The sequence below is a fragment of the Peromyscus eremicus genome, chromosome 20 (assembly GCF_949786415.1).
Source record: "Peromyscus eremicus chromosome 20, PerEre_H2_v1, whole genome shotgun sequence".
Taxonomy (NCBI): Eukaryota; Metazoa; Chordata; class Mammalia; order Rodentia; family Cricetidae; genus Peromyscus; species Peromyscus eremicus.
Window position 1 is genome coordinate 23,806,914 of NC_081436.1, and position 20,732 is coordinate 23,827,645.

At 54.6% G+C, this 20,732-nt stretch overlaps 1 protein-coding gene across 1 annotated transcript in view; it reads left to right on the forward strand.

The window, feature by feature from the left end:
• Tmem184b (transmembrane protein 184B) overlaps positions 1–19,445 on the forward strand; it is a 40,646-nt gene extending 21,201 nt beyond the window's left edge. Inside the window, exons 2-9 of the mRNA XM_059247415.1 lie at positions 151–409; positions 1,722–1,887; positions 10,021–10,111; positions 10,386–10,461; positions 13,112–13,203; positions 13,934–14,103; positions 14,483–14,677; positions 17,180–19,445. Coding sequence (XP_059103398.1) covers positions 218–409; positions 1,722–1,887; positions 10,021–10,111; positions 10,386–10,461; positions 13,112–13,203; positions 13,934–14,103; positions 14,483–14,677; positions 17,180–17,421 — 1,224 coding nt within the window. The 5' untranslated portion in view covers positions 151–217 and the 3' untranslated portion in view covers positions 17,422–19,445. The remainder of the gene's footprint in view (positions 1–150; positions 410–1,721; positions 1,888–10,020; positions 10,112–10,385; positions 10,462–13,111; positions 13,204–13,933; positions 14,104–14,482; positions 14,678–17,179) is intronic.
• The last annotated feature ends 1,287 nt before the right edge of the window (positions 19,446–20,732 follow it).

The window sequence follows — 20,732 nt, forward strand, 5'->3', positions numbered from 1 at the left end:
GCAGACAAAGGTCCTGGTCTGACTAAAGCCGTTGTGTGTTGGCCTAGACACGGCAGGACAAGGGCAGTGTAGGGACATGGCTGGGGCCAGAGTGATGTGGACCTCGAAGGGTATTTCCAGCACTAGCACTCACCCAGATTTCTTTTCTAGGCCAGCCCATCACACACTCCAAGAGATTCTCTCAGGAAGCCTGCTGCTGCTGCTGCTGCTGAGCACCATGACAGTGAGCGGGGCTGCGCTGGCCCCAGACCCGGCATCACCCACAACCGCAGCGGCTTCGCCTGGCGTCTCTGCAACCCCCGAGGGCAGTCCCACAGCCATGGAGCAGCCCGTGTTCCTGATGACCACCGCCGCCCAGGCCATCTCCGGTTTCTTTGTGTGGACAGCTCTGCTCATCACCTGCCACCAGGTAGGTACCTGGGTGTGAAGAGGGAACCTCCTCCATACGGGTCCCGAGTGGTTTCTGGTCCAACAAAGTATACTTCAGGCAAGCTGGGCTGTAGCAGTGAGTGTGCTCTGCTTCCTAGGGGATTTCTCCTCCACACCCCAGCTCAGCTGAGGGCAGGTTGTGGCTCTGGAGTTATCTGCACCCCTAACACCAGAGCTGCAGGAATGTGAGGAGACACACAGATACTTGTCTGCTTTGATCTAGAAGTGACGCTGTTACTTCTGCTTAGTAGTTATTGGCTGTGCTCATGTCTAGCCGAAGCCACAGAACTGTACATGTTAGAGATGTCTTTGCGAAGGAGAGACTTGAGAACCCGTGGGGGATGGCAGAGGAGCTGATCGCATGTATGTGGCTGGCAGCTCAGGGAGAGAAGTCAAGTCTCGTGTCTCCTGCACTCGTGAGCTCAGGGGAGGTTGGGCGCTCAAGAAGGAGGCTTGATGAATGCCCCATGTAGGCTGGTTGAGTCTTCTCAGGCCTCTGGCAGTCCCTCACCAGCTGTCCTGCGTCTCAGTCTCTTTTAGATCTATTAGTGTCCAAGAGATGGGCTCACAGCAGACGGGAATGTTTTGTCCTTTTCCTCCTCAGCCAGGGCTGGGCTGGGCCAAGAGTGATGTCATGAGAGTTGGGACCAGGCCCCGGGGCTGGCTCTTGGCTCTGCTTTCTCAGAGTTGCGCTGCCTTCCTCTGCCTCCCCAGGGACAGCAGTGCTGCCTGGGTTCAGCAGATTGAGGAACGGTATGGTGAGCGCACACCACTGTGGCCACATGGCCGGGAAGTGTATCTGGGTCCTCCAGGTTGAAGCGCCTGTCTGTCCCACCCTTTCTGGCATCTGCCAAGGGACACAGCAGAAGGGTCACAGCCAGATGCCCTTGATCAGCCCTTCAGTTAACCCAGTGCTGCTGCTATGCGACCCTGGGAACTTGGCTTTGGGAAGGCAGGATGAACGGGAGCACACATTGGGGACCACAGCATCAGCACCACCATGGCCTTACCTAAGTCCCATCTAGCTGAAAGGTGGCCTGTAGATGCTGCTCATACTAGCTTTATGTGATCCCTTTGATGTGACTCTTATGATGGAAGTTTTATCAACTAATTTTCCTGAGCAGGACTAAGTCCCAGGGTGGGTACTTTTTATCAGGCCATAGAACAAGAAGGGCAGAGACAGGAGCCAGGAGCTCCCCTCTTCCCTCGGAGCAGGAAGAAGAGGGCAGATCGATGGTGGGAGGCAGGTGTGGTAACAGTAGGCCTTGACTGACCTGGTGCCCTTCACCCAGATCTACATGCATCTGCGCTGCTACAGCCGCCCCAACGAGCAGCGCCACATCGTGCGCATCCTCTTCATCGTGCCCATCTACGCCTTCGACTCCTGGCTCAGCCTCCTCTTCTTCACCAACGACCAGTACTATGTGTACTTCGGCACCATCCGTGACTGCTATGAGGGTGAGGACACAGTGTGGAGAGGACCGGAGGGAGGGTGGGGAGCTGGGGCCATGGGAGCAAGGGTCGTGCACTCCCTCATCACTTCTAGGATCTGGGGGCGGGGGGCGTTGTTCCTCAGTTCTTCCCTGGGGTCTGGACCTCATGAAAATTAATGTGGATTCCTCTTCCCCACCTGGCTCTCCATCGATCCCTAATGACGGTAACCATACTTGTGTAGCCAAGTATCCCCTTACAGACGTGCTTTGGTGTGGGGGATCCCAGGACACAGTCACAGATGCCGGGAGGCAGGAGCTCCACCTCTAACTCATTTTTTTCTCAGTTCTGGCTTCTCTAGCTGGTGGGCAACTTGTAATGGTCCATCCGTGGGTGGGAGGGTTTGCACCCGTGTGTCCCCAGTGGTGCTCTGTTGGGTCTCAAAGGAAAGGACCGGCACCCTCTCCTGGGCCTCGGCTCCTTAGCTCCTCCCACCATGTCCCCCCTCATCTCTCTTGCCTCCTCCATACTCTCTACAGGAGACACAGCAGCCTCCATCCCAGCTGGAGCAGTAGGTAGTTTCCTGGTGTTGGGAGCTGGCATGGTCTGATTTTCCAGCCCTGGGTGGGCCTGACCCTCATCCTGTCTCTTCTCCAGTGTCATACCCTTCTTGTCCACACACTGTCCGCCTCTGCAGTGGGTACCGCTGAGAGGAGGCTTCACTCAGTGTGAGAACACAGCCAGGCACACGACAGCAGTGACTCCTCTCCCCGCTTTGAGACAGGATCTCATGTAGCCTGGCCTCAAACTTTTTTGTGTCAGGGTCTCATTTTATATCTCTGACTGGCCTGGAACTTACTGTGTAGACAAGGCTGGCCTTGAACTCACAGAGATCTGCCTGTTTATGCCTCTTGAGTACTAGAATTAAAAGGTGTACACTTTATATTCTTTGTCTGTTTGTCTGTCTTTTATGTGTATGAGTGTTTGCCTGCTTATAGATCTGTGCACCATGTATGTGCAGTGCCTGAAGAGGCCAGGAGGTGGTGTTGGTAATCAGGCCAGGATGGATCTGGAAGAGCAGCCAGTGCTCTTAACTGCTGAGCCATCTCTCCAGCACCAACTCCAAACTCTTTTTTTTTTTCTTTTGAGACAAGGTTTCTCTGTGTAGCCCTGGTTGTCCTGGAACTTGGTCTGTAGACCAGGCTGGGCTTGAACTCAGAGATCCTCCTGCCTCTGCCTCCCAAGTGCTAGGGTTACAGGTGTATGCTACCATATCTGGTTTTGTGTGGTGCTGGGCATGGAACTCAGGGCTTTCTAGATGCTAGGCAAGCACTCTACCAACTAAAATACATCCCCCGTCCGTTTGCATGTTTGTGTTGGAGGAGTCGGGGGCTCACACATGCCAGGCATGTGGTTTTCCTTTAAGCTATCCTTTCTGAATGGAGACTCGCACTGTGAGCCCTATCCAGTCCTCTGCAGCTGCATCGTCTCCCAGGCACCCTTCTCCTGGCTGATGCTCTCATAAATTCCTTCCAAGAGAGACTATAGAGGCAGGTGGGGGCCCGCTCAGTGCTGCACTGTGCTTGATGTTCCTGAACGCAGAAAATCCCCCAGGGAAACCTCTGACTGGGAAGGGAGGAGCTGGGTATCCCCCTCCCTGCAGGTGCCAGCCTCCAGTGGTACAGCTTCTGCTCACCTGCTTCTCTTAGAAGCAAAAGGTTGTTCTTTACTGTGCGTGTGTTTTCGTGTGTGTTTGTGTCTGTGTGTCCTGTGTCGTCTAGGGGCAAATGTAGGTTTTCTCCTTGGTTTGGCCCCGAAGATGGGACATCTAGCAAATGGTGAGGACATGGGGGAGCTACCAGTCTGTCCTTACTTGACACCCCAAAGTAGCAGCGGATGGTGGGTGGCACCCCCACTTCAGAGGCCTCTTTGTTTCTCCCACCTGCCCCAACCAGCCTCCCGGCCTGTGGAAAGGTTGGCTCAGGAAGGAAGTCTGCCACTCATCTCCTAGCAACACTGTTGTCTCTGGCCTCTCATCTCCCAGGGGGTTACAAACAGCACAGGGCCCTGGAGCGGAGGCTGCCTGAGGTCAGCTTTGGTGTCTTGAGCCGGCACCTGGCCTTCGCTCCCACCTGGCCCTTCTTGAGGTTTCTTTTGCTTCACACACACACACACACACACACGCACACGCACACGCACACGCACACGCACACTCATAAACACTTCTCTTTCTTTGTCTTACCAGGGAGACTGGACTACATTTTCTTTCTAGTGTTTGCATTCTATGTGTTTAAATATTGTCCAAAGCAGAGCCTTGCTCTGCCCCACACTCCCCTTCTTCCCTTTCCTCTCATTGGTTGTGTGACTTGCTCTGTCTATTTGCTCCTCCTACCTCCATTCTAGAGTTCTGGGAGTAAAGGCGGGATTGTAACTGCCTCGGGCTGGTCCTCCCTGTCCTTTACATGTGAAGTCTAGGTTTTGCCACAGGTACTAACTAGCTACTTGTTTTAATTTGGGAGTTGTCCAGTTTTCTGTGCTTAGCATTCATTTATTCCTGAATGCTACAGTTGGGATTTTAATAACCAGCCCTCCTCTCCCCAAGGTGGCAATGTGTGACTCTGTCACTACTGGCTTTTTCTTTACCACATTTCTCTGGAGTCTGCAGAGCTTGCTTGTGAGGCCTCCTCTGCTCACCTGTCACCCAGGCTCTGTCATTCACTGTCCTTCTTGGACAGTGTCGGCTTCTCCTGTGCTGCGTGGGCTACCTGTCCCCATTTCTCCTTGGTTGGTGGTTTCTTCTCTCTGTTGGTCAGGGCACATCCTCCACCAGCTTCCTGAAAAAGCAGGTGCATAGGGTGCTGGTGTGAAGTCCAAAGAGTCCTTATTGACTGCTCTGTGATTGACATCCCGGGAAGGGACCACACCTCGGGGTTGGGTCCTGCAGGCCACCTCTCACTGCTTCAGTTCCTGGTACTGCTTCTGGGAAGTCTGTTGGATTCTGATCCTGCCTAGCTGCTTGCATATTCTTCCTAGCTTTTAAGATCTTGTTTTCGGGCCAGGTGGTGGTGGCGCACACCTTTAATCCCAGCACTTGGGGGCAGAGCCAGGTGGATCTCTGTGAGTTCGAGTCCAGCCTCGTCTACAGAGCGAGATCCAGGACAGGTACCAAAACTACACAGAGAAACCCTGTCTTGAAAAACCAAGAAAGAAAAAAAAAAGAAAGGTCTTGTTTTCAACCTCCTAGTTCTGGAATCTCATAGAAGACAGACTGATAGTCACCGTGTTGGGAGACCTGGCAGGCTTGAACGCCGCAGCTCAGGTCAGGACCTGAGACCTTTACTTGTCTGTGTCTTTGATACTTTTCCTTTCCTTTTAAAAATGATTTAATTATTTAAACTTTATTATTTAGTTAGCAACTTGGAAAGAGATATTCACATCAGGGTTGGGTTTTAAAAATACCCAGGTTTTGCTTAACTTGAATATAAAGTATATAACAGAGTTAAAGCAAGCCAGAATCACCCCACCACTAGCCACAACCTACCTAATCTTTGTGTCCAGGTCCCTCTCACTTCATCCAGAGGCCTTCACGGCTTTCTGAAGCGTGAACACTCCTCTTAGCTGTGGGCTGAAGTGTCCATTTGGTTGGAGGTTTGCACGAGTCGGAGCCACAGACCATGACCTTGGTGAAGTTAGCAGTCCTAAGTCTTCGGCTGGAGGACAGCCTTGCTCAGGTGCTCAGTGTAAGAGATCGAGACCCCTGTGGGCTGGACAGGGATCAGCAGGCGTACCTGGGCTTGAAACACTTCTCCATCTTCAGGAATGTCCACCCAGGGAGAGTGTCTTTATGGTTCAGAAGCTGTCCCGCCGCCGCCCAGTCCCTCAGAAGCATCCTCTCCTTTCCCTTTCTTCCTCCTGGGATTTCTGCCCTGGGGATGCGCTCCTGGATGAGGCTCGTGTCTTTTCAGTGTCTTGCTCTGTCTCTGTTGCTCTCCAGGAGCTGTTTGTTGACTGTTTGATGATGTCACTTCATCGGCTGTGACTTTCTTTGCCTGTTTCCCTTCATTTCTCAGTGTGATGTGTCAGTGGCTCTTCTCTGTTCTTCTTCAAGCCCCTTCTTCTTGGTGCTCTACAGTATTCTCTTCTCTAGGGATACTAATAATGATTTTTCTCCCCCCCCCCCGTGTGTGTGTCTGTGTGTGTGTGTGTGTGTGTGTGTGTGTGTGTGTGTGTTGTATGAGTGTGTGTGTGCAGGTGCAGAGGCCAGAGGAGGCTGTCTGGTGTCCTCTCTATCACTTTCTGCCTTATTCCTTTAGTTAGGGTCTTTCTCTAAACTTGGAGCTAGACTGTGGCCAGAAAACCCTAGCAATTTTCTGGCTGTGCCCCTGAACATTCTCCAGCCCCTCACCAGCTTTGGAGTTACAGGTGTGCACACATGACCGTGCTCGGCTTTGGTCGGGATTTGAACCCGGGTCTCCATGCTGGTACAACAGTGCTCTCACCCACTGAGCCATCTCTGCCTCTGCTTTAGTTTTTGACATTTGTGTTAGAAACCATAGCATCACCCAGAGCTCCTGCTGTCTCCCAGCAGTGGCCCCACTGGCATTCTTCCTGCCCTGATAGTTTGCTTCTCATCTGAGGTCAGTTCTAACTGTTGGGTTGCATTTTAGAGGGAAGAGAGGGCAGTTGTGTGTTACACTCAGGAAGTATACGTCTATACTCACGTAGACAGCAGGGTTCCCATTCTCTGAGGCAAAGGCTGAGCTGCAGAGATGTTGGGTACCTTTCCCAGGGTGCCCCAGCTCTGTACGGCACTCCTCTGAGGAGGGCTGTAGTTCACACGGCACATGGCTGGGCTGAGAGATGATTGCTGTACACATTTGGTGTCTGATTGGGTTTGAGGTGAGGTAAGAGCCTGGGAGGGTCGGTGACCAGAGGTGGTCATGCAGCTTCCTCTGCTCCCTCCCTATGTAGTGTTACAGATGTTTATATGGCATTCACAGTTTGCCCCAGGTTCTTCATCATCATTAGCACATTCTCACCTCCTAGTACCAGGTGGAGTATGTATCACACACCCATTATACAGTGTGAAAACAGAGTTGCAGGGAACCGCAAACCTTGTCCAGAATGACCCCATAGTGATGGAACACCAGATTCCTACCTGGTTCTTTGCAGCCACGATTTGCTAGATGCTGGGCTTGGTGAAGGAGAGGAAAAGACCATTGTTTTCCCCCAGAGAAGTGTGAGCTCCCTTTGAGAAAGCGTTTACATGCATAGGAGGAATGCAATGTCCTCTGCCCATTTCTGAGTTCAGCTTCTTGGTTTTGAGATACGGTCTAGATATGTAGCCCAGGCTGGCCTTAAATTCATGACCCTCTTGCCCAGCCTTCCTTGCGCTGGCGTCACAGCTGTACAACATCACACCTGGCCCCAGAGTTCAAGTTTTGGATACACTGAATCTTGACGTGTGGCCCAAAATGAACCGTCTTTCTTGCCAGAGGGCACAGTGAATGAACAAAGAACCATAGGCCAGGGGTCAGTGAGAGAGCTCAGCCCGGAAAGATGCTTGCCGCCAACGCTGATGACCTGGCTCCTGCCAGTTCCCCTCTGAGCTCCACACCCGTGCTGTGGCACACGTGTATTCGCACATATATACAGATAAATAAATGTAATAATAAAAAGAGCCATTGGCCAGCCTGCTGTCTGTAGGTCACCCTGACGGGTAATGGTGCCACCGGCCACAGCTCACAAACTAGGCGTGTAGAGCTCAGTGGATCGGAGGAAAGGGAGAGAGAGAGCCGATGGAAGAGGGATCCGAAGCAGCATGTGGGCTGCCGGAGCAGGGACAAGCAGGGTTCACAGAGGGCTTGGAGCAGTGTAGAATTGGGGACATCTACTTAGGGGTAGGTCCTCTGTCCACCAGAGCTGGTTCATTGTACTGTGATTGCCTCGGATGGCCACATAGCCCCGAAATTCGAGAAAGAACGTTCTGAGTCTCAGTGTACCAAGCAGAAAGGACTTCTGTCCGGAGCAGGCACATTCAGTTTTCCAGACATGTCCTCAGTTATCTGGAATGTCCCAGACAACTTGGTCTTTCCCGATCAACTTAGCGTCTCTGTTTAGCAGAGGCAGAGATCAGCCGAAGATACTCAAACTGGACAGAACGTGGAGCAGCCAGATACACTCGGAACCATCAGCTCTCCACGGCACCTAGCCTTCATAGAGTCAGTGAGTGTATACTGAACAGCGTCTGACTCCTGGCCTGGGGCCTAGAGGACACTTCTGGGCAGGTTCTCGCTGACATCCTGAGCTCCCAGACTGTGTGTTGTTTGTTTGTGGGGCTGACAGTGGAGAGACTGAGTGGGCCGTAGTGATTTAGACTGTAACCTTCTGTCCAGGTAGTTACTGGCTAGAGAAGGGACCCCCATCTCTGCTGAGGGGTGCCTGCCTCTGATGCTTGTGTCTAATGGCCACCCTGGAGCTCACGGCTTCCTTCTCTGATGATGATGCTCATAAAAATGTTCTTCCCACTGGGTGATGGTGATGCACGCCTTTAATCCCAGTACTCGGGAGGGAGGCAGAGGCCAGCCTGGTCTACAGAGCAAGATCCAGGACAGGCACCAAAGCTACACAGAGAAACCCTGTCTCAAAAACAAAAACAAAAACAAAAAACAAAAAACAAAAAAACCCCAAAAAACAAAAAACCAAACAACCACAACAAAAAAGAAATATTCTTTCCAAGTCAGGTGTGATGGCACTTGCCTGTAATCCAGCACTTTTGGGAGACAGAGGCTGAAGGATCTCTGCCGGTTTGGGGCCAGCCTTAGCTACATGATGAGCCCCCGTCTGGAAAAACAGGGAGGGAGAAAGGTTTGTTCATTCTGTTAAGCTGAAGTCCTCCTGGGATCTGTCTGAGGCCGTGTGGCTCCTGTCTGGAGTGTGGACAAGCCTCCAGTAGAGTCCTGTGTGTTCTTGATCCTCCCCCTCCTTCCCTGATGGCGTACTCCTGTCTGTAACTTGAGATGTGGTATCTAGAATGGAGGAGAAAGTTCTAGATATCCAACAGTCCAGGGCAGGAGTATGAGAGACCATCACTTCCCTTGGGACTGTGGGTCCCATGGTCATTGACACGTCCTGGGGCCTAGCACACAGCCTGGCATATAGGCTGTGGTAGGTATTCAGGATGCACAGGGGCCTTCCTAGAGACCAGGTCTGGAACCATTTTGAGACAACCATAGGGTGACAACCTGCTGCCTGAGTTACACCCCCTTCTGGTCACATGTCAGCCTCTCTCTGCTCTGTTTCTGGCCTGTATAGAGGCCTCTGGTGTAAACGCTATTGCTGGGTGTTTGGATCTATTCTGTGTGAGCCTGTATTTTTCCTAGAAAGGGGATGGATTTTTCCAGATGGTCAGGGGCTGATTTGACCAAACAAATCATGTCTAAGGAGATTGTCTCTGGTCCCCTTTCTCTGAGAAGGGATGCAGCCCATTGTTGACTCACTAATGATTGTTTGGAGTGAACAGCACACTGGCCGGCTGGCCTGTGTACTCTTAGGCAGTCCCGAATGCTATGGTAGTCTGAGCAGCTCCGTCAGAACTGGCTGTGGCTCGGGCTTGACCAGCAGCCCAGGCACACGCTGACAGAGCTTGCAGCACAGAACGGAAAAGGGGTGAGCTTGGTGGCTCTCCTCCTCAGGAGAGCATTCCAGGGACTGCTTGGCAAGAGGTGATGATGATGATGACGATGATGATGATGATGATGATAATGATGGGCCCTGTGGCTTTTCTGGAGAATCCACCTTGAGGAAGGTTTCCTTCCTCGCCTGCCAGAGGGAGGGTCCTGTGAGAACCAGTCTGCGAGGAAGCCTGTGGCCTGCCCTGGGCCTTGGCTGGAGGTGCTTTGGGGCTAGGTGGTACCCAGTCCCCACCTTCCCATCCCACGTCCATCCCCTTGACTTTGATTCCTTCAGTGTTGGTTGTGGGCGCAGGCACCAGGGCTTTGGGTGGTACTGGAGGCAGGTAACTCAGTTCCTACCTGCAGCGTGTTCACAGTCTGGAAAGACTGCAGGGCTAAGTGTAGCTGAGGCTCAGCTCCTTTCTGGTTGTTCTAGTCCCAGCGACCATTCTGCTGACCCGACTACTTTGCTCTGGGTTTTTCACAGCCTTTGTCATTTATAACTTCCTGAGCCTGTGCTATGAGTACCTTGGGGGAGAGAGTGCCATCATGGCTGAGATCAGAGGGAAGGCCATCGAGTGAGTATGACAGTTTCCTGAACCCCACGTGGGCCCCTCACAGCCTTGCAGATGGACATGTAGACCCCTTGTGCCATGGCCCTACTGTGCCTTGCTCCCCAGCTCCTCCCTGGTCCTCTTTGTCCTTTCCTGTTGGCATTTCTCCCTCGTACAGCTCTTCCTTTTCATTCAGTGCTTCTGGTCCCACCCTGTGCCCTGGCTTGTTGGATGAGGCAGGCAGCCTTTCCCATCCCACCCTTCCCATCTCCTAGCCCTCTCTACTCGTCTCTCCTAGGTCAAGCTGTATGTATGGCACGTGCTGCCTCTGGGGAAAGACCTACTCCATCGGATTCCTGCGGTTCTGCAAACAGGTATGTGCCTAGCAGCAGCCCCAGGTCAGGAGGACCAGGCTAGAGACACAGGTTCAGACCTGTGTCTCGGAGGGCAGTTCCTGTTGCATGCTGACCTGTTCCCTACCTGTGGAGGTCCCCTGGTCCCCAGCTGTCCCCAAGCTGATCTGGAGTTCTAGACTGTCAGTTTGAAAACTTATTCCTGTGTCTGGGCAAGAGGATCTAGGCATTAAAGATACACAACAGACAGGACTGTGTGGTCCCTACCCTCGCACATTCCAGTTGGCAATGCCACAGCTTCTGGTTTCCTTGGCTACCACTTCTCAGCTTGTCTGACTATGTGACCTCAGACCATTTGCTTAACCTCTCTGAGCTTGTTTGTCCTTTTATAAAATGGGGGTGGCAATACTTATCTCAGGGGTGACTAAAAGGAACAGATGAGGCAGTGGATGTAAGCCTTTAGTGCAGCTCTGGCTCATTCAGGGAGATAGAATCTGAGGGTGCCACACCCAGTCTTCATGACTGTCCTGGGCCTCTGCAGGCCTTCTGTCAGCCCCTCCAGCATGACCAAGTAGTCAAGAGAAATGCCGCCCCACCTCCTGCCGGGACACCACAGCCTACCCTAGGGCCACCCTGTTTTCAGTTTCTATGAAGGGCTCATGGCCACAGCATGGCTACCCAACACAACAGTGTAGACATGCCCGGGCTCCAGTTCTGCTACTGGTTCTGCCTCCCTGAGGGAGCCTCAGGATCTCTCTCATGGAGTGGCCCAGAAGGGGTTAAAACTGTCCTGGTCCAGGGTGGGGCTTGCAGAGCCTTTGTTTACATGGTTCAGCCACCCAGTCCAGGCCCAGCGTGACTCATAGCCGCTTTTGATCATTACATTGTCCTCAGAGTTCTGCTCTCTAGAGCAGAGGAGAGAGCAGAGTGAGCCTCCCATCACTGTCAGCAGGTACAGATCAGTCCCTGCCCTGTGGGCTCGGAGCTCCGCTGTTGACCCTTGACATGGCAGACGGGCAGTCAGAGGATGGGAACACTCGAAGGCTCCCAGCAGGCACCCCCAGCTTCATTCCAGAGCCACAGGGTGGGCCAGGATGTCCTTGGGCCCTGCGCCCAGTGACTGAGTTTTGGAGCACTTGTTAGAAGTGGAAATTCCTGGGCTTGGGCTACAAAGTGGTGGAAAAGCACTCGCCTCGCCTGTGTGAGGTCCTGGGTTCTGTCCCTAGCACTGCCAACGAGGAGGAGGAGGAGGAGAGGAGGAAGGGGAAGAGGCAGAGGCAGGGAAAGGAGAGAGGAAGGGAGAGAAGTAGAGAGCTTTGGATCAGTGACCCCTGGCCCAGCCAGCAGAGGTCTAGAAAGGACCTGCCCGCCCACTCCTGGGACTGACACAGGACTTTGACATCTCGCCTGGTCTGTGGATCTCAGACTGACCCGTGGTGTAGCTGGACAGACTCTGGGGCCTGCTGCCTCGGACTCCAGTGCAGCCCTGTGCCTCAGTTTCTGGGGGGTGAACCCCTGCTCTTCTCCCTCCTCGAACTGCGTCTGGGGGGAGGTTTGCCGCCCAGGGTTCTGTGGGGCTTCCTGGTAGCAGCACACAGCTGTTCCTGCCACATCTGTCTGCCATGGCTCTCCCACAGCACAAACCAGGTCGTCAGTGGGGCAGAGATGAGTTCTCAGGCTGCCCTTCTGCCAGCCACGGGTCCTATCCAGAGTCACGCTGGCCAGTCCACACGGCTGGACTTTCATGTGCCCACCCCTTTACTCAGGGCTTCTGGCTGAGGGTGAACACTTGTAAGTCAGTGGGAGTCTGTGGGTGGTGCGGACACCACCCCACTGGATTACAGGAGTTGTAGGGCCAGCTTAGCACAGCCTCCCAGGTCTGACTGCACATAGAGTAGGCAGCCTCAAGAAGACACTGCTGTCCAGCTCTTCCATCCCCACATTTGCCGCCTGTGCTGTGGGCATGGGTTACATTAACATTTACCCAGATGGCTGCCACTTGGAGACCAGGTGATTGCCGGAAAGACTACCGTCAATAGCTGACTAGGCCTGAGTTCCCATGTACCTTTTGGGCCTCCCAGTAGTAGAGGGATGTCCTCTCCCTTGTCGTCACCTGCTCCCTGTGTGGCCAGCTCCTCATTAGAGCCCACTTGTCCAGAGCACGAGGTCCAGGACCTGCTGTTCTCCCTAGCCACCTCCTGCTGCTCTCTCCTGTCCTTGTACCCACTCCTGACCTTGTTCACACTCTGCCCTGAGTGAGCCTCTGCATGGCCTGCTCCTTTTTATGTATGTGTGCATTCATTTATTTCTTTGTTTGTTATTGTTTGTGTGTGCGTGTGGGGGTGTGACTTGCAGGAAGTTCTTTCCTTCCACTGTGTTGTCCTGAGGATCACACTTACGTCAGCAGACTTGGCAGACAAGTGCCATCCCACTGGCCTGGAGCTGCTCCCTCTGCCTTGATCCTGCCTTTCTCCATCTTCCTGAAGGCCCCTCATCCTCTGAGCTGTCTCTGAGCTGTCTCTCCTCCTGGTCCACTGGGCCCCGTGTCTCCTTACACGTCCTGCCTCCCCTGCACACAGTTCCCTCCCTAGCCGCCAGCGTAGGCCCAGCTGCCAGGGCTGGTGCCTTCCCACACCCCTGCTTCATCCTGTCTTGTCTGTCTCCCAAACAGGCCACCCTACAGTTCTGTGTGGTGAAGCCGCTCATGGCCGTCAGCACCGTTATTCTCCAGGCCTTCGGCAAGTACCGGGACGGGGACTTTGAGTAAGCAGGGGTCCACCCTGGGACCTGTGGGTGTATTGGCCCAAGGGTGGGTGTCCTACCTTATAGAGCCCATACCTGTCATCTTCCTGAATCTCTGAGCCTGAGCGTGGCAGTGGCCACTTTGCTCTTGGTCCTGATGCTCGCTCTTAGCCAGTCATGCCTATGTTTGTACTCAGGATGTGTAGTAGTAGCCATGGTGAGTCTCAGAAGGTTCTGAACATGAAAGAGCCCTGGGAGGCAGTCTTTAGCTCTGGATATAAAGACCCCACTGTGTGAACTGGTCACACCTTCTCATTTGTGGGTTAGGGAGGTGGCCTTACACCTGGCCCTGTGCTCTGAGTTCTTCTTTCTGCCTGTAACCAGCGCCACAGCCCACCTAGGCGGATGGGCACACCGAGGTCGGGAGGAGAGAGCAGAGCGAGGTACCCACTATGACTGTGGCCTCCAGCATAGTCCTGGCTTCCCTCTAGAGTCCTCTCTGAGGAATGGGTTCAGAGCAGGGCCACCATGTGAGTGAGTGGATTGGTAGTGGAAGACCGGCCTGCCCTAGGCACACCCCTGAAGCACATTCCCAGTGTGTCCCCCTTCCCCCGTCCCCTCCCTCCAGTGGTTCACTGTGCCTCGCTGGAGAGCACAGCTGTGACCCATGGAAACAGGTTGTGGGCGGGGCAGAGGGGGGGCCGGCTGCCCTCGTAGGGTCGGTCCCAGCCACAGCATGCCTGTTCCACAGTGTCACCAGTGGGTACCTCTATGTGACTATCATCTACAACATCTCAGTCAGCCTGGCCCTTTACGCCCTCTTCCTCTTCTACTTCGCCACACGGGAGCTGCTCAGTCCCTACAGCCCTGTCCTCAAGTTCTTCATGATCAAGTCCGTCATCTTTCTCTCCTTCTGGCAAGGTGAGCCTCCTCTCGGCCTGGTGATCACAGCCTATTTCCACTTCCGTTTGAGCCCATCTCTCCCCTCCATGTTCCCAGAACTGTGGGTCCGAAGCCAGAGTGCTGTCCTTTATGTCGGAGATACCTTGGCCACTGGGCATTTGGGAGGGGTGGGGCTTGCAGGAAACTTGAGTCCAGCCTTGTCCAGTGCGTGACGTCCCAGTGTTCTGACGGACAGGTAGTTGTCGAGAGAATTAGGTTTGCGGAGGCCTTGGCTTGTGTCACCAGCCTTGCCTCTAGGAGCAGATGAGCCCTGTTGTACCCTGGAGTGTGTGGCGCTGCCCGAGTGAAGGGCGTGGGAGGGTCCAGGGTGTGAGCACACAGTGCTTCTCCTGTGCAGGTATGCTCCTGGCTATCTTAGAGAAGTGTGGGGCCATCCCCAAGATCAACTCAGCCCGTGTGTCCGTGGGCGAGGGCACCGTGGCTGCCGGCTACCAGGACTTCATCATCTGTATTGAGATGTTCTTTGCGGCCCTGGCCCTGCGGCATGCCTTCACCTACAAGGTCTACGCTGACAAGAGGCTGGACGCTCAAGGTATGAGCCAGGTTCCTAGGGCAGGACCCCAGCCTCCTGGGGTCAGCCCCAGAGCCTCCCCCGACCCAACATCTGTCTGTTCTGAAAAGGAGCTGACATCAGAGAATAGGGACTGTCCGAGCCCAGAGGGACCCCCATTTGTTTCTGGAAGCTAGGTTCACCCTTTAGGTCCTAGTGTGGAGACCCACAGATGGTATAGAAAGGTGTATATCTGTAATCCCAGCATTCAGGAGGCTGAGGCAGGAGGGGTACTGTTAGTGTGAGAAAAAAGAACAAAAAAGGAAGTCGGGACAGAGACGAGTGAACAGACACCACTGTGCGGAGTCTACTCTGTCCTGTCTGCTGAGTGAGAGTCTTCAAGGAACACAGGACAGAAAGGGCTTCCCTGTGAGAAGCACGGGCAGAGGCAGTTGCCACAGCTTGCTTTTTACACTGCTAATCCTTGTTGAAGAGGATCCTGCAGCCCCTGGTGTACACAAGAGCGCCCCATAGAGACCTCAGTGGGTCAGGCCCCACCCTGGGCACTTCTGTGATTGGTTAGGACGTGTAAAGCCTTGAGAAGCTTTCTGGTGACTGGGAAGGCGGTGGGCCAGCAGGGCAGAGGCCAGTTCCTGAGGGGAATGCCTGAGGCTGGCATCCACAGTGAGAGACTGCAGGGCAGAGAGGGAGGCCTCCTGTCCCAGGCATCTGTCACCAGTTGCTGTCAGCTTCCCCCAGGGCTGGAAGCCAGACAACCCTCTCCCCAGGCTTCAGTGCCCACCACAGGTCCCTGTGCTGCACATGGAGAGTCTTAGGGATCCACAGGCACAGGACTCCCTGCCTAGTCCCTCTGTTGCTCCTGTCCTTGTTGGGAAGAAACCTTGAAATGCCTCTGCTGGCATGTGCTCTCTGTCACACATGGTGCTCCAGATGCCACCCTGGTGGCATCCCTACTGTGTGCTGGGCCACTTGCTGGCTGGTGCCCCCTGCTTCCTGCTGGACCCCAGTGGGAAACATCTGATAACACTCATCTCCGTCCCTTAAACCTGGTTTAACAGGCCCTGGGGCCTGGAGCCAGGCTGCTTGCAGGAGCAAGCTGGGTTATCTGCAGCAGAGGGGTGCTGTGTGGTAGAGGCTCTCCAGGAACGCCTTACTGGAGACCTAGCTGTCTTTTCATGTACTACCCCCAGACTGCACCCCCCCCCCCGTTAGATGCACCCTACCCTGCAGAAGAAACAGCCCACCCAGGACAAGCTTCTGTTGCTGAGGGCTGCAGTCTATGCTCTTAACCGTGGCGCCCAGTTCCTCCCAGCTTCATGTTAGGCTGGGGGGAAAAGCCAGCTCTGCTCTGCAGTCATTCTCTGAGCCGTGAGTTCCAAACCTACGCAGAGGAGTGAGCTTTGCAGGCACAGGGCTCCATGCAGGTGTGGCTCCAGCAAACCCTGGGCGAAGTGGGAATGGAGGCCCTGACTCAGCTGTGGGATGGACTTCCACTGCCATCAGTGCCACCCCAGTTCGCATGAGCACTGTCCTTCAGCAGCGGCCAGAGCAGCCTGGGTGTCTGGGGATAGGTGGGGGTGTCACTGGGCCTGGGGTGGGCGGCAATTTTCACTCAGCTCTCTCTTGTCTTCTCTATCCCTCCGGCTTCTCTCCCTGCCCCTTTACCCTGCATTTGCCCTGGGTTTGGCCTCGGGCAGTGCTGACATACGGCCCATACGGTAGGTCTGCTCTCTCCTCTGTCTGCACGTCCGTCCTGCACGTCAGTCTGGTCCTGTCACTGGCATGTGTTTCTGTAGCTCCTCTGTGTACCCATCTCCTCCCAGTTGGCACTTCCGGATAAGAGCCCTGAGCACCTACCTAAGGGGGCTGCCCTTTGTAGAGCTTGGCTGCCTTCGTTCCGTTTTTAATTTTGAAATACACCCTGCTCGGTTCTGGGACACAGTATCCACTAAAGAAATGGCAGGGGCGTTTAGCAGTTTCCAAGACAGAACACTCGGAGAGTGGGAGACTGTGAGTCCCGCGGGAGTCCTGGCCAGGGTTGCGTTCATCCCTCCAGCTTGCCTTGGTGGCCTCCACTGTGCTTCCACCCCTACCCCCAATCCTGTAGGGCACCTCTTCAGATGGAGGAATTGGAAGTGTGCCAAGGGAGTGAGTTCTTGCCCTTTTAGAGGGATAGCCAACAGGCCAGCCTGCTCCTGTGGGGCCTCTGGTACCTGGTCCAGCAGCCCTCCCAGGTAGAGGCCTGGCACTACCGTTTGGGGTATTCCAGGTGACTGCCTGCAGATTTCCCATTCCTGCCCAGTCCCTTCCCACCGTGAGCATCCTTCCCAGGGATGATTTGCCTCTTCCCCTTCGTCTTCGCTCCGTTCACCGCTCCCTGTGTTCACTCCAGTCAGCAGCAGCAGCACTGCTCTCCTGCCCTCTTTCGTGTCGGGGGGGGGGGGGGTGCTGTCCCAGGAGCAGAGGCAGGGACTGACCCCTCTTCCTGCTCTGGCCCTTGCCCCACCTGCCTCCCCCCTGCAGGCCGCTGTGCCCCCATGAAGAGCATCTCCAGCAGCCTCAAAGAGACCATGAACCCCCATGACATTGTGCAGGATGCCATCCACAACTTCTCCCCTGCCTACCAGCAATACACGCAGCAGTCTACTCTGGAGCCTGGGCCCACCTGGCGCGGTGGCACCCACAGCCTTTCCCGGTCCCACAGCCTCAGTGGTGCCCGTGACAACGAGAAGACTCTGTTGCTCAGCTCTGATGATGAGTTCTAAGTATGGGCACTGGTGGGGAAGGAGAGGTGCCTCCTCCAGCCTCCAGCCAGGCCGGGGAGGAGCCCGCACAGCGTTGCTGTTGCCCCTTTATTTATTGGACCAGAAACACTCGAATATCGCTTCCAGAGGAACAGGCCTCAGTTATGTGTCTACATGGCCAACCCTGCACTATCTGGGGCAAGAGCAGGGGACGCTGGCTGTAGCTGCCACACCTCTGCTGCCCGTCCTGTACTGGGGACACGTCTGGAACCAGCCATGCCTGGGCCCAAATGCTTGTGTGTTGGCCAGAAGCTGCATCCTAAGCCCCCTCCCAACAAGATATCTGCCGAGGCTGTCAGGCCCAGCCCACCCCACACCGTGCAATACCCAGACCTGACCTCATCTTCCCACCTGCCTGCCCCTCCCTCTTCCTCCTTGTCCAGTGTGAGATTCGTCTCATTCTGGGCAGGAGGAGGAGAGTGAATGTTCTGTAGACCTTCCCTTCTCCTAACCTAGGCCTGCCTGGCATGCTGCAAGGATCAGAGCCAGACCCCAGGAGCCCCGGGGCCCACCTAGGAAGGATGCCTCCGTGCCTATGGGCCCTTGGGTGACATGTGGGGCTCTGAGCCCTTGGGTGTCCTCACTGTGGCCATTCGGCTTGCCTCTTGGCTCTTCTGGCCTGCTGAGGACAGCCAGCAGCCCATACTGCTCTCTCACTTGGGTCCAGTTCTTGATAGTTTGGGGCAGAGCCCCTATACTTCTGACTGTGCCAGGGCTTGCTCCTCCTCAGTGGAGCAGTCAGACTCCTGCTAGGTCCTGGTCTCTGCCTGGGGCTTATCCCTCCTGGGTCATGGAAGAAGTCTGAGTCTCCACGTTCAGACCACTTCCAGAGGGAGGCTGGAGGGATGGTTATGCAGCTGGGTCAAGGTAGGGGTGGTCTCAGACCCCTGGGTCCCCTGGCCATGCAGGGCCTGGTGTTCTGCTCCCTCTGGCCCCTGGCCCATCTCTTCTGTGCCTTAGTCACATATGAAAGCCCCTCCCCAGTCCCCAGTCTGTCCCAGGCACTTCCTTGTTGAGCTGCTGGCACTCAGGACTCTAGGTCAGGTGTCCTTGTCTGGGACCACTCATTCTCTCCCCTGGCTCCCTCTATACTCACATCCCAGATCTGCCTCCAGGGCTGGAGCCTCCAAGGGAGGGGGCTGAGGACCTGGTGAGTGGAATCCAGGCAGCACCTGGGTTTGGCTTCAGCAGCCTCTTGAGGTGGGCAGAGTGACATAGAAGGAAGAGCCCTGCCTTGTGGCCTTCACTGGAAGCCCTCCCTCTGGTCACTTCTGGAACAAACAGGTTCCTTCCCTAGGGTCCATGGGGAGGGGCCTCATGGGGCTCTTGCATCCTAGCAACCTTCTTATTCTCCTTCCTTCCTCATGGCCTAGAGGCCAGCATGTGGGGTTCCAGAGGGCAGCTCTCAGCCCCACCCAGTAGGCCTGGCCAGCTGGTCCCAAGCTGCCCAGGAAGGCAGCTGGCAGATGGGAGCTCCTTGGGGCGTGGCCATGGTTCCCTCCTGGGATGGCTTCCACCAGTCTGTTTCTCAGACTTTTCCCTTCTTTCCAGGCCAAAGGATGTTGCTGGTTTCTGTCCCCACTGGTCCCCACCCACCCTGGCACTTGCCTGTTGGCATGGTAGGCGAGGCTGTGGGGGAGCTCAGTGGCAGGAAGCTCGTGGTCCATGGGAACACGGGACAGGAACCTGTACCCACCGACCGCCCAATTCCTTCTTCCTAGGATGCATAACCTATCTTGTCTCATTTATTTTTTATTTTTTCCAGATAGAGTAGCTCTTTGTACATAAAAGAAAATACTTGAAAATTAATTGTATGATGTATGAGAAGACAGAGCCCCTAGTTTTGTATCTTGTCCTGTGACTGCCATGCCTTCCACCAGAAAGCCGCTCTATTTTGGTCTCTGTGATATTTTAAATGCGTGACAGAAGCAGCAAATGAAGTCAGGAAAAATATACATGAGATAATATAGATTGTACCGTAACTCCTCTGCCTGCCAGTGAGGTTCTTTCCTGCCCCCTTTGTCTGGAAGAAGTGTAGTGGTCGTGGACGGGGATGTCCACCCTCTTCCTGTGTGCCATGTGTATGTAGGTCATGGGGGTGTTTATAGTGTCTGGAACTAAAATCAGGTTCCACGTCCCCATTGGACAGTTCCTTCTTTCTGCAGACAGCTGACCACAAAGTGTTCACCCTCTCCCCATCCCCACGAGGGCTGGGCCTCATCCCGTTTTTTCCAGAGGTAAGTGGTGAACTTTTTGTCAGTATCTTCCAAAAGGTCAAAGGCCTGCCTTGGCTTCTCTGAGCCCATCCTCCATCCTTAGGAACCAGGAGGCCTAGGGCGAGGGTACCAGGCCCTGGTACCTTTCCTGCACGCACCATGCCCAGGCACCGTGCCGTTCTGAGGTCTAGCCTGGGGCTGACAGGCACGGCAGGAGTGCGTGTGGGCGGGGGAACTTCCCAGGCAGCCTGTACCATGAAGGTAAAGGCTACATCATCTGGGCATCCTCATCCCCACCCACCACCCCTTCCTGCTGCCAGGCCTGAGCTTAGCCTCTCAGGAAGGAGTATTGGCACAGCCCTAACTTGAAGGGGAAGCAATTCTGTGGGTCCCGCCACATGATCTAGCTCTTCCCCACAGTCCAACTCTTACCTCTTTCCTTGGCCCCTCTCTCCCTCCCTGGCCAGCCACAGACAAGGTCCTCACCCTAGTCCTATGGCCTGTCATTTGTTAGGCTTTTAGGACGGGCAGCCCCTCTGGCTTTTCTAGACCATGCCTCTGTAGCACCTTCATTTTAAAGGAAACAGGTACAGCAAGAAACTAGTCAGTACCACCCAGAAAAAGACCACTTGGGTTCAAACCCATTTCCCTGGCCGAAGACCAGAGTATTCCACTCCTTACCAGACAGGACAGAGTTAAAGAGTGGGTATCCCTTCCCCACTCCCTCCCAAGACCGAAGATTAAGGCTGAGGCCTGCTGGCTAGAACTCAGCAATCTACTTCTCTGGGCCTTCAAGTCCACAGGATAGTAGTTTCCACTGGGCTGTAGAAAATGAGACCTACGTGAAAGTGGTAGACAGAGACTTTGAAAACCCAGGACTTGTCTCTCTGCCTGGGACTGTGTACAGACAGAGCACAGCCTTTCCTTGCCCAGTCTCCACCCACACCTGCTTGTAAAAGGTAGCAGTGGGACTTAGCCTCCCATGACCCAAAAGTTCCCAAGACCCAAAAGTGGTCTCAGGCCACTCATTCAGAGCACACACAGAACACTCCAGGA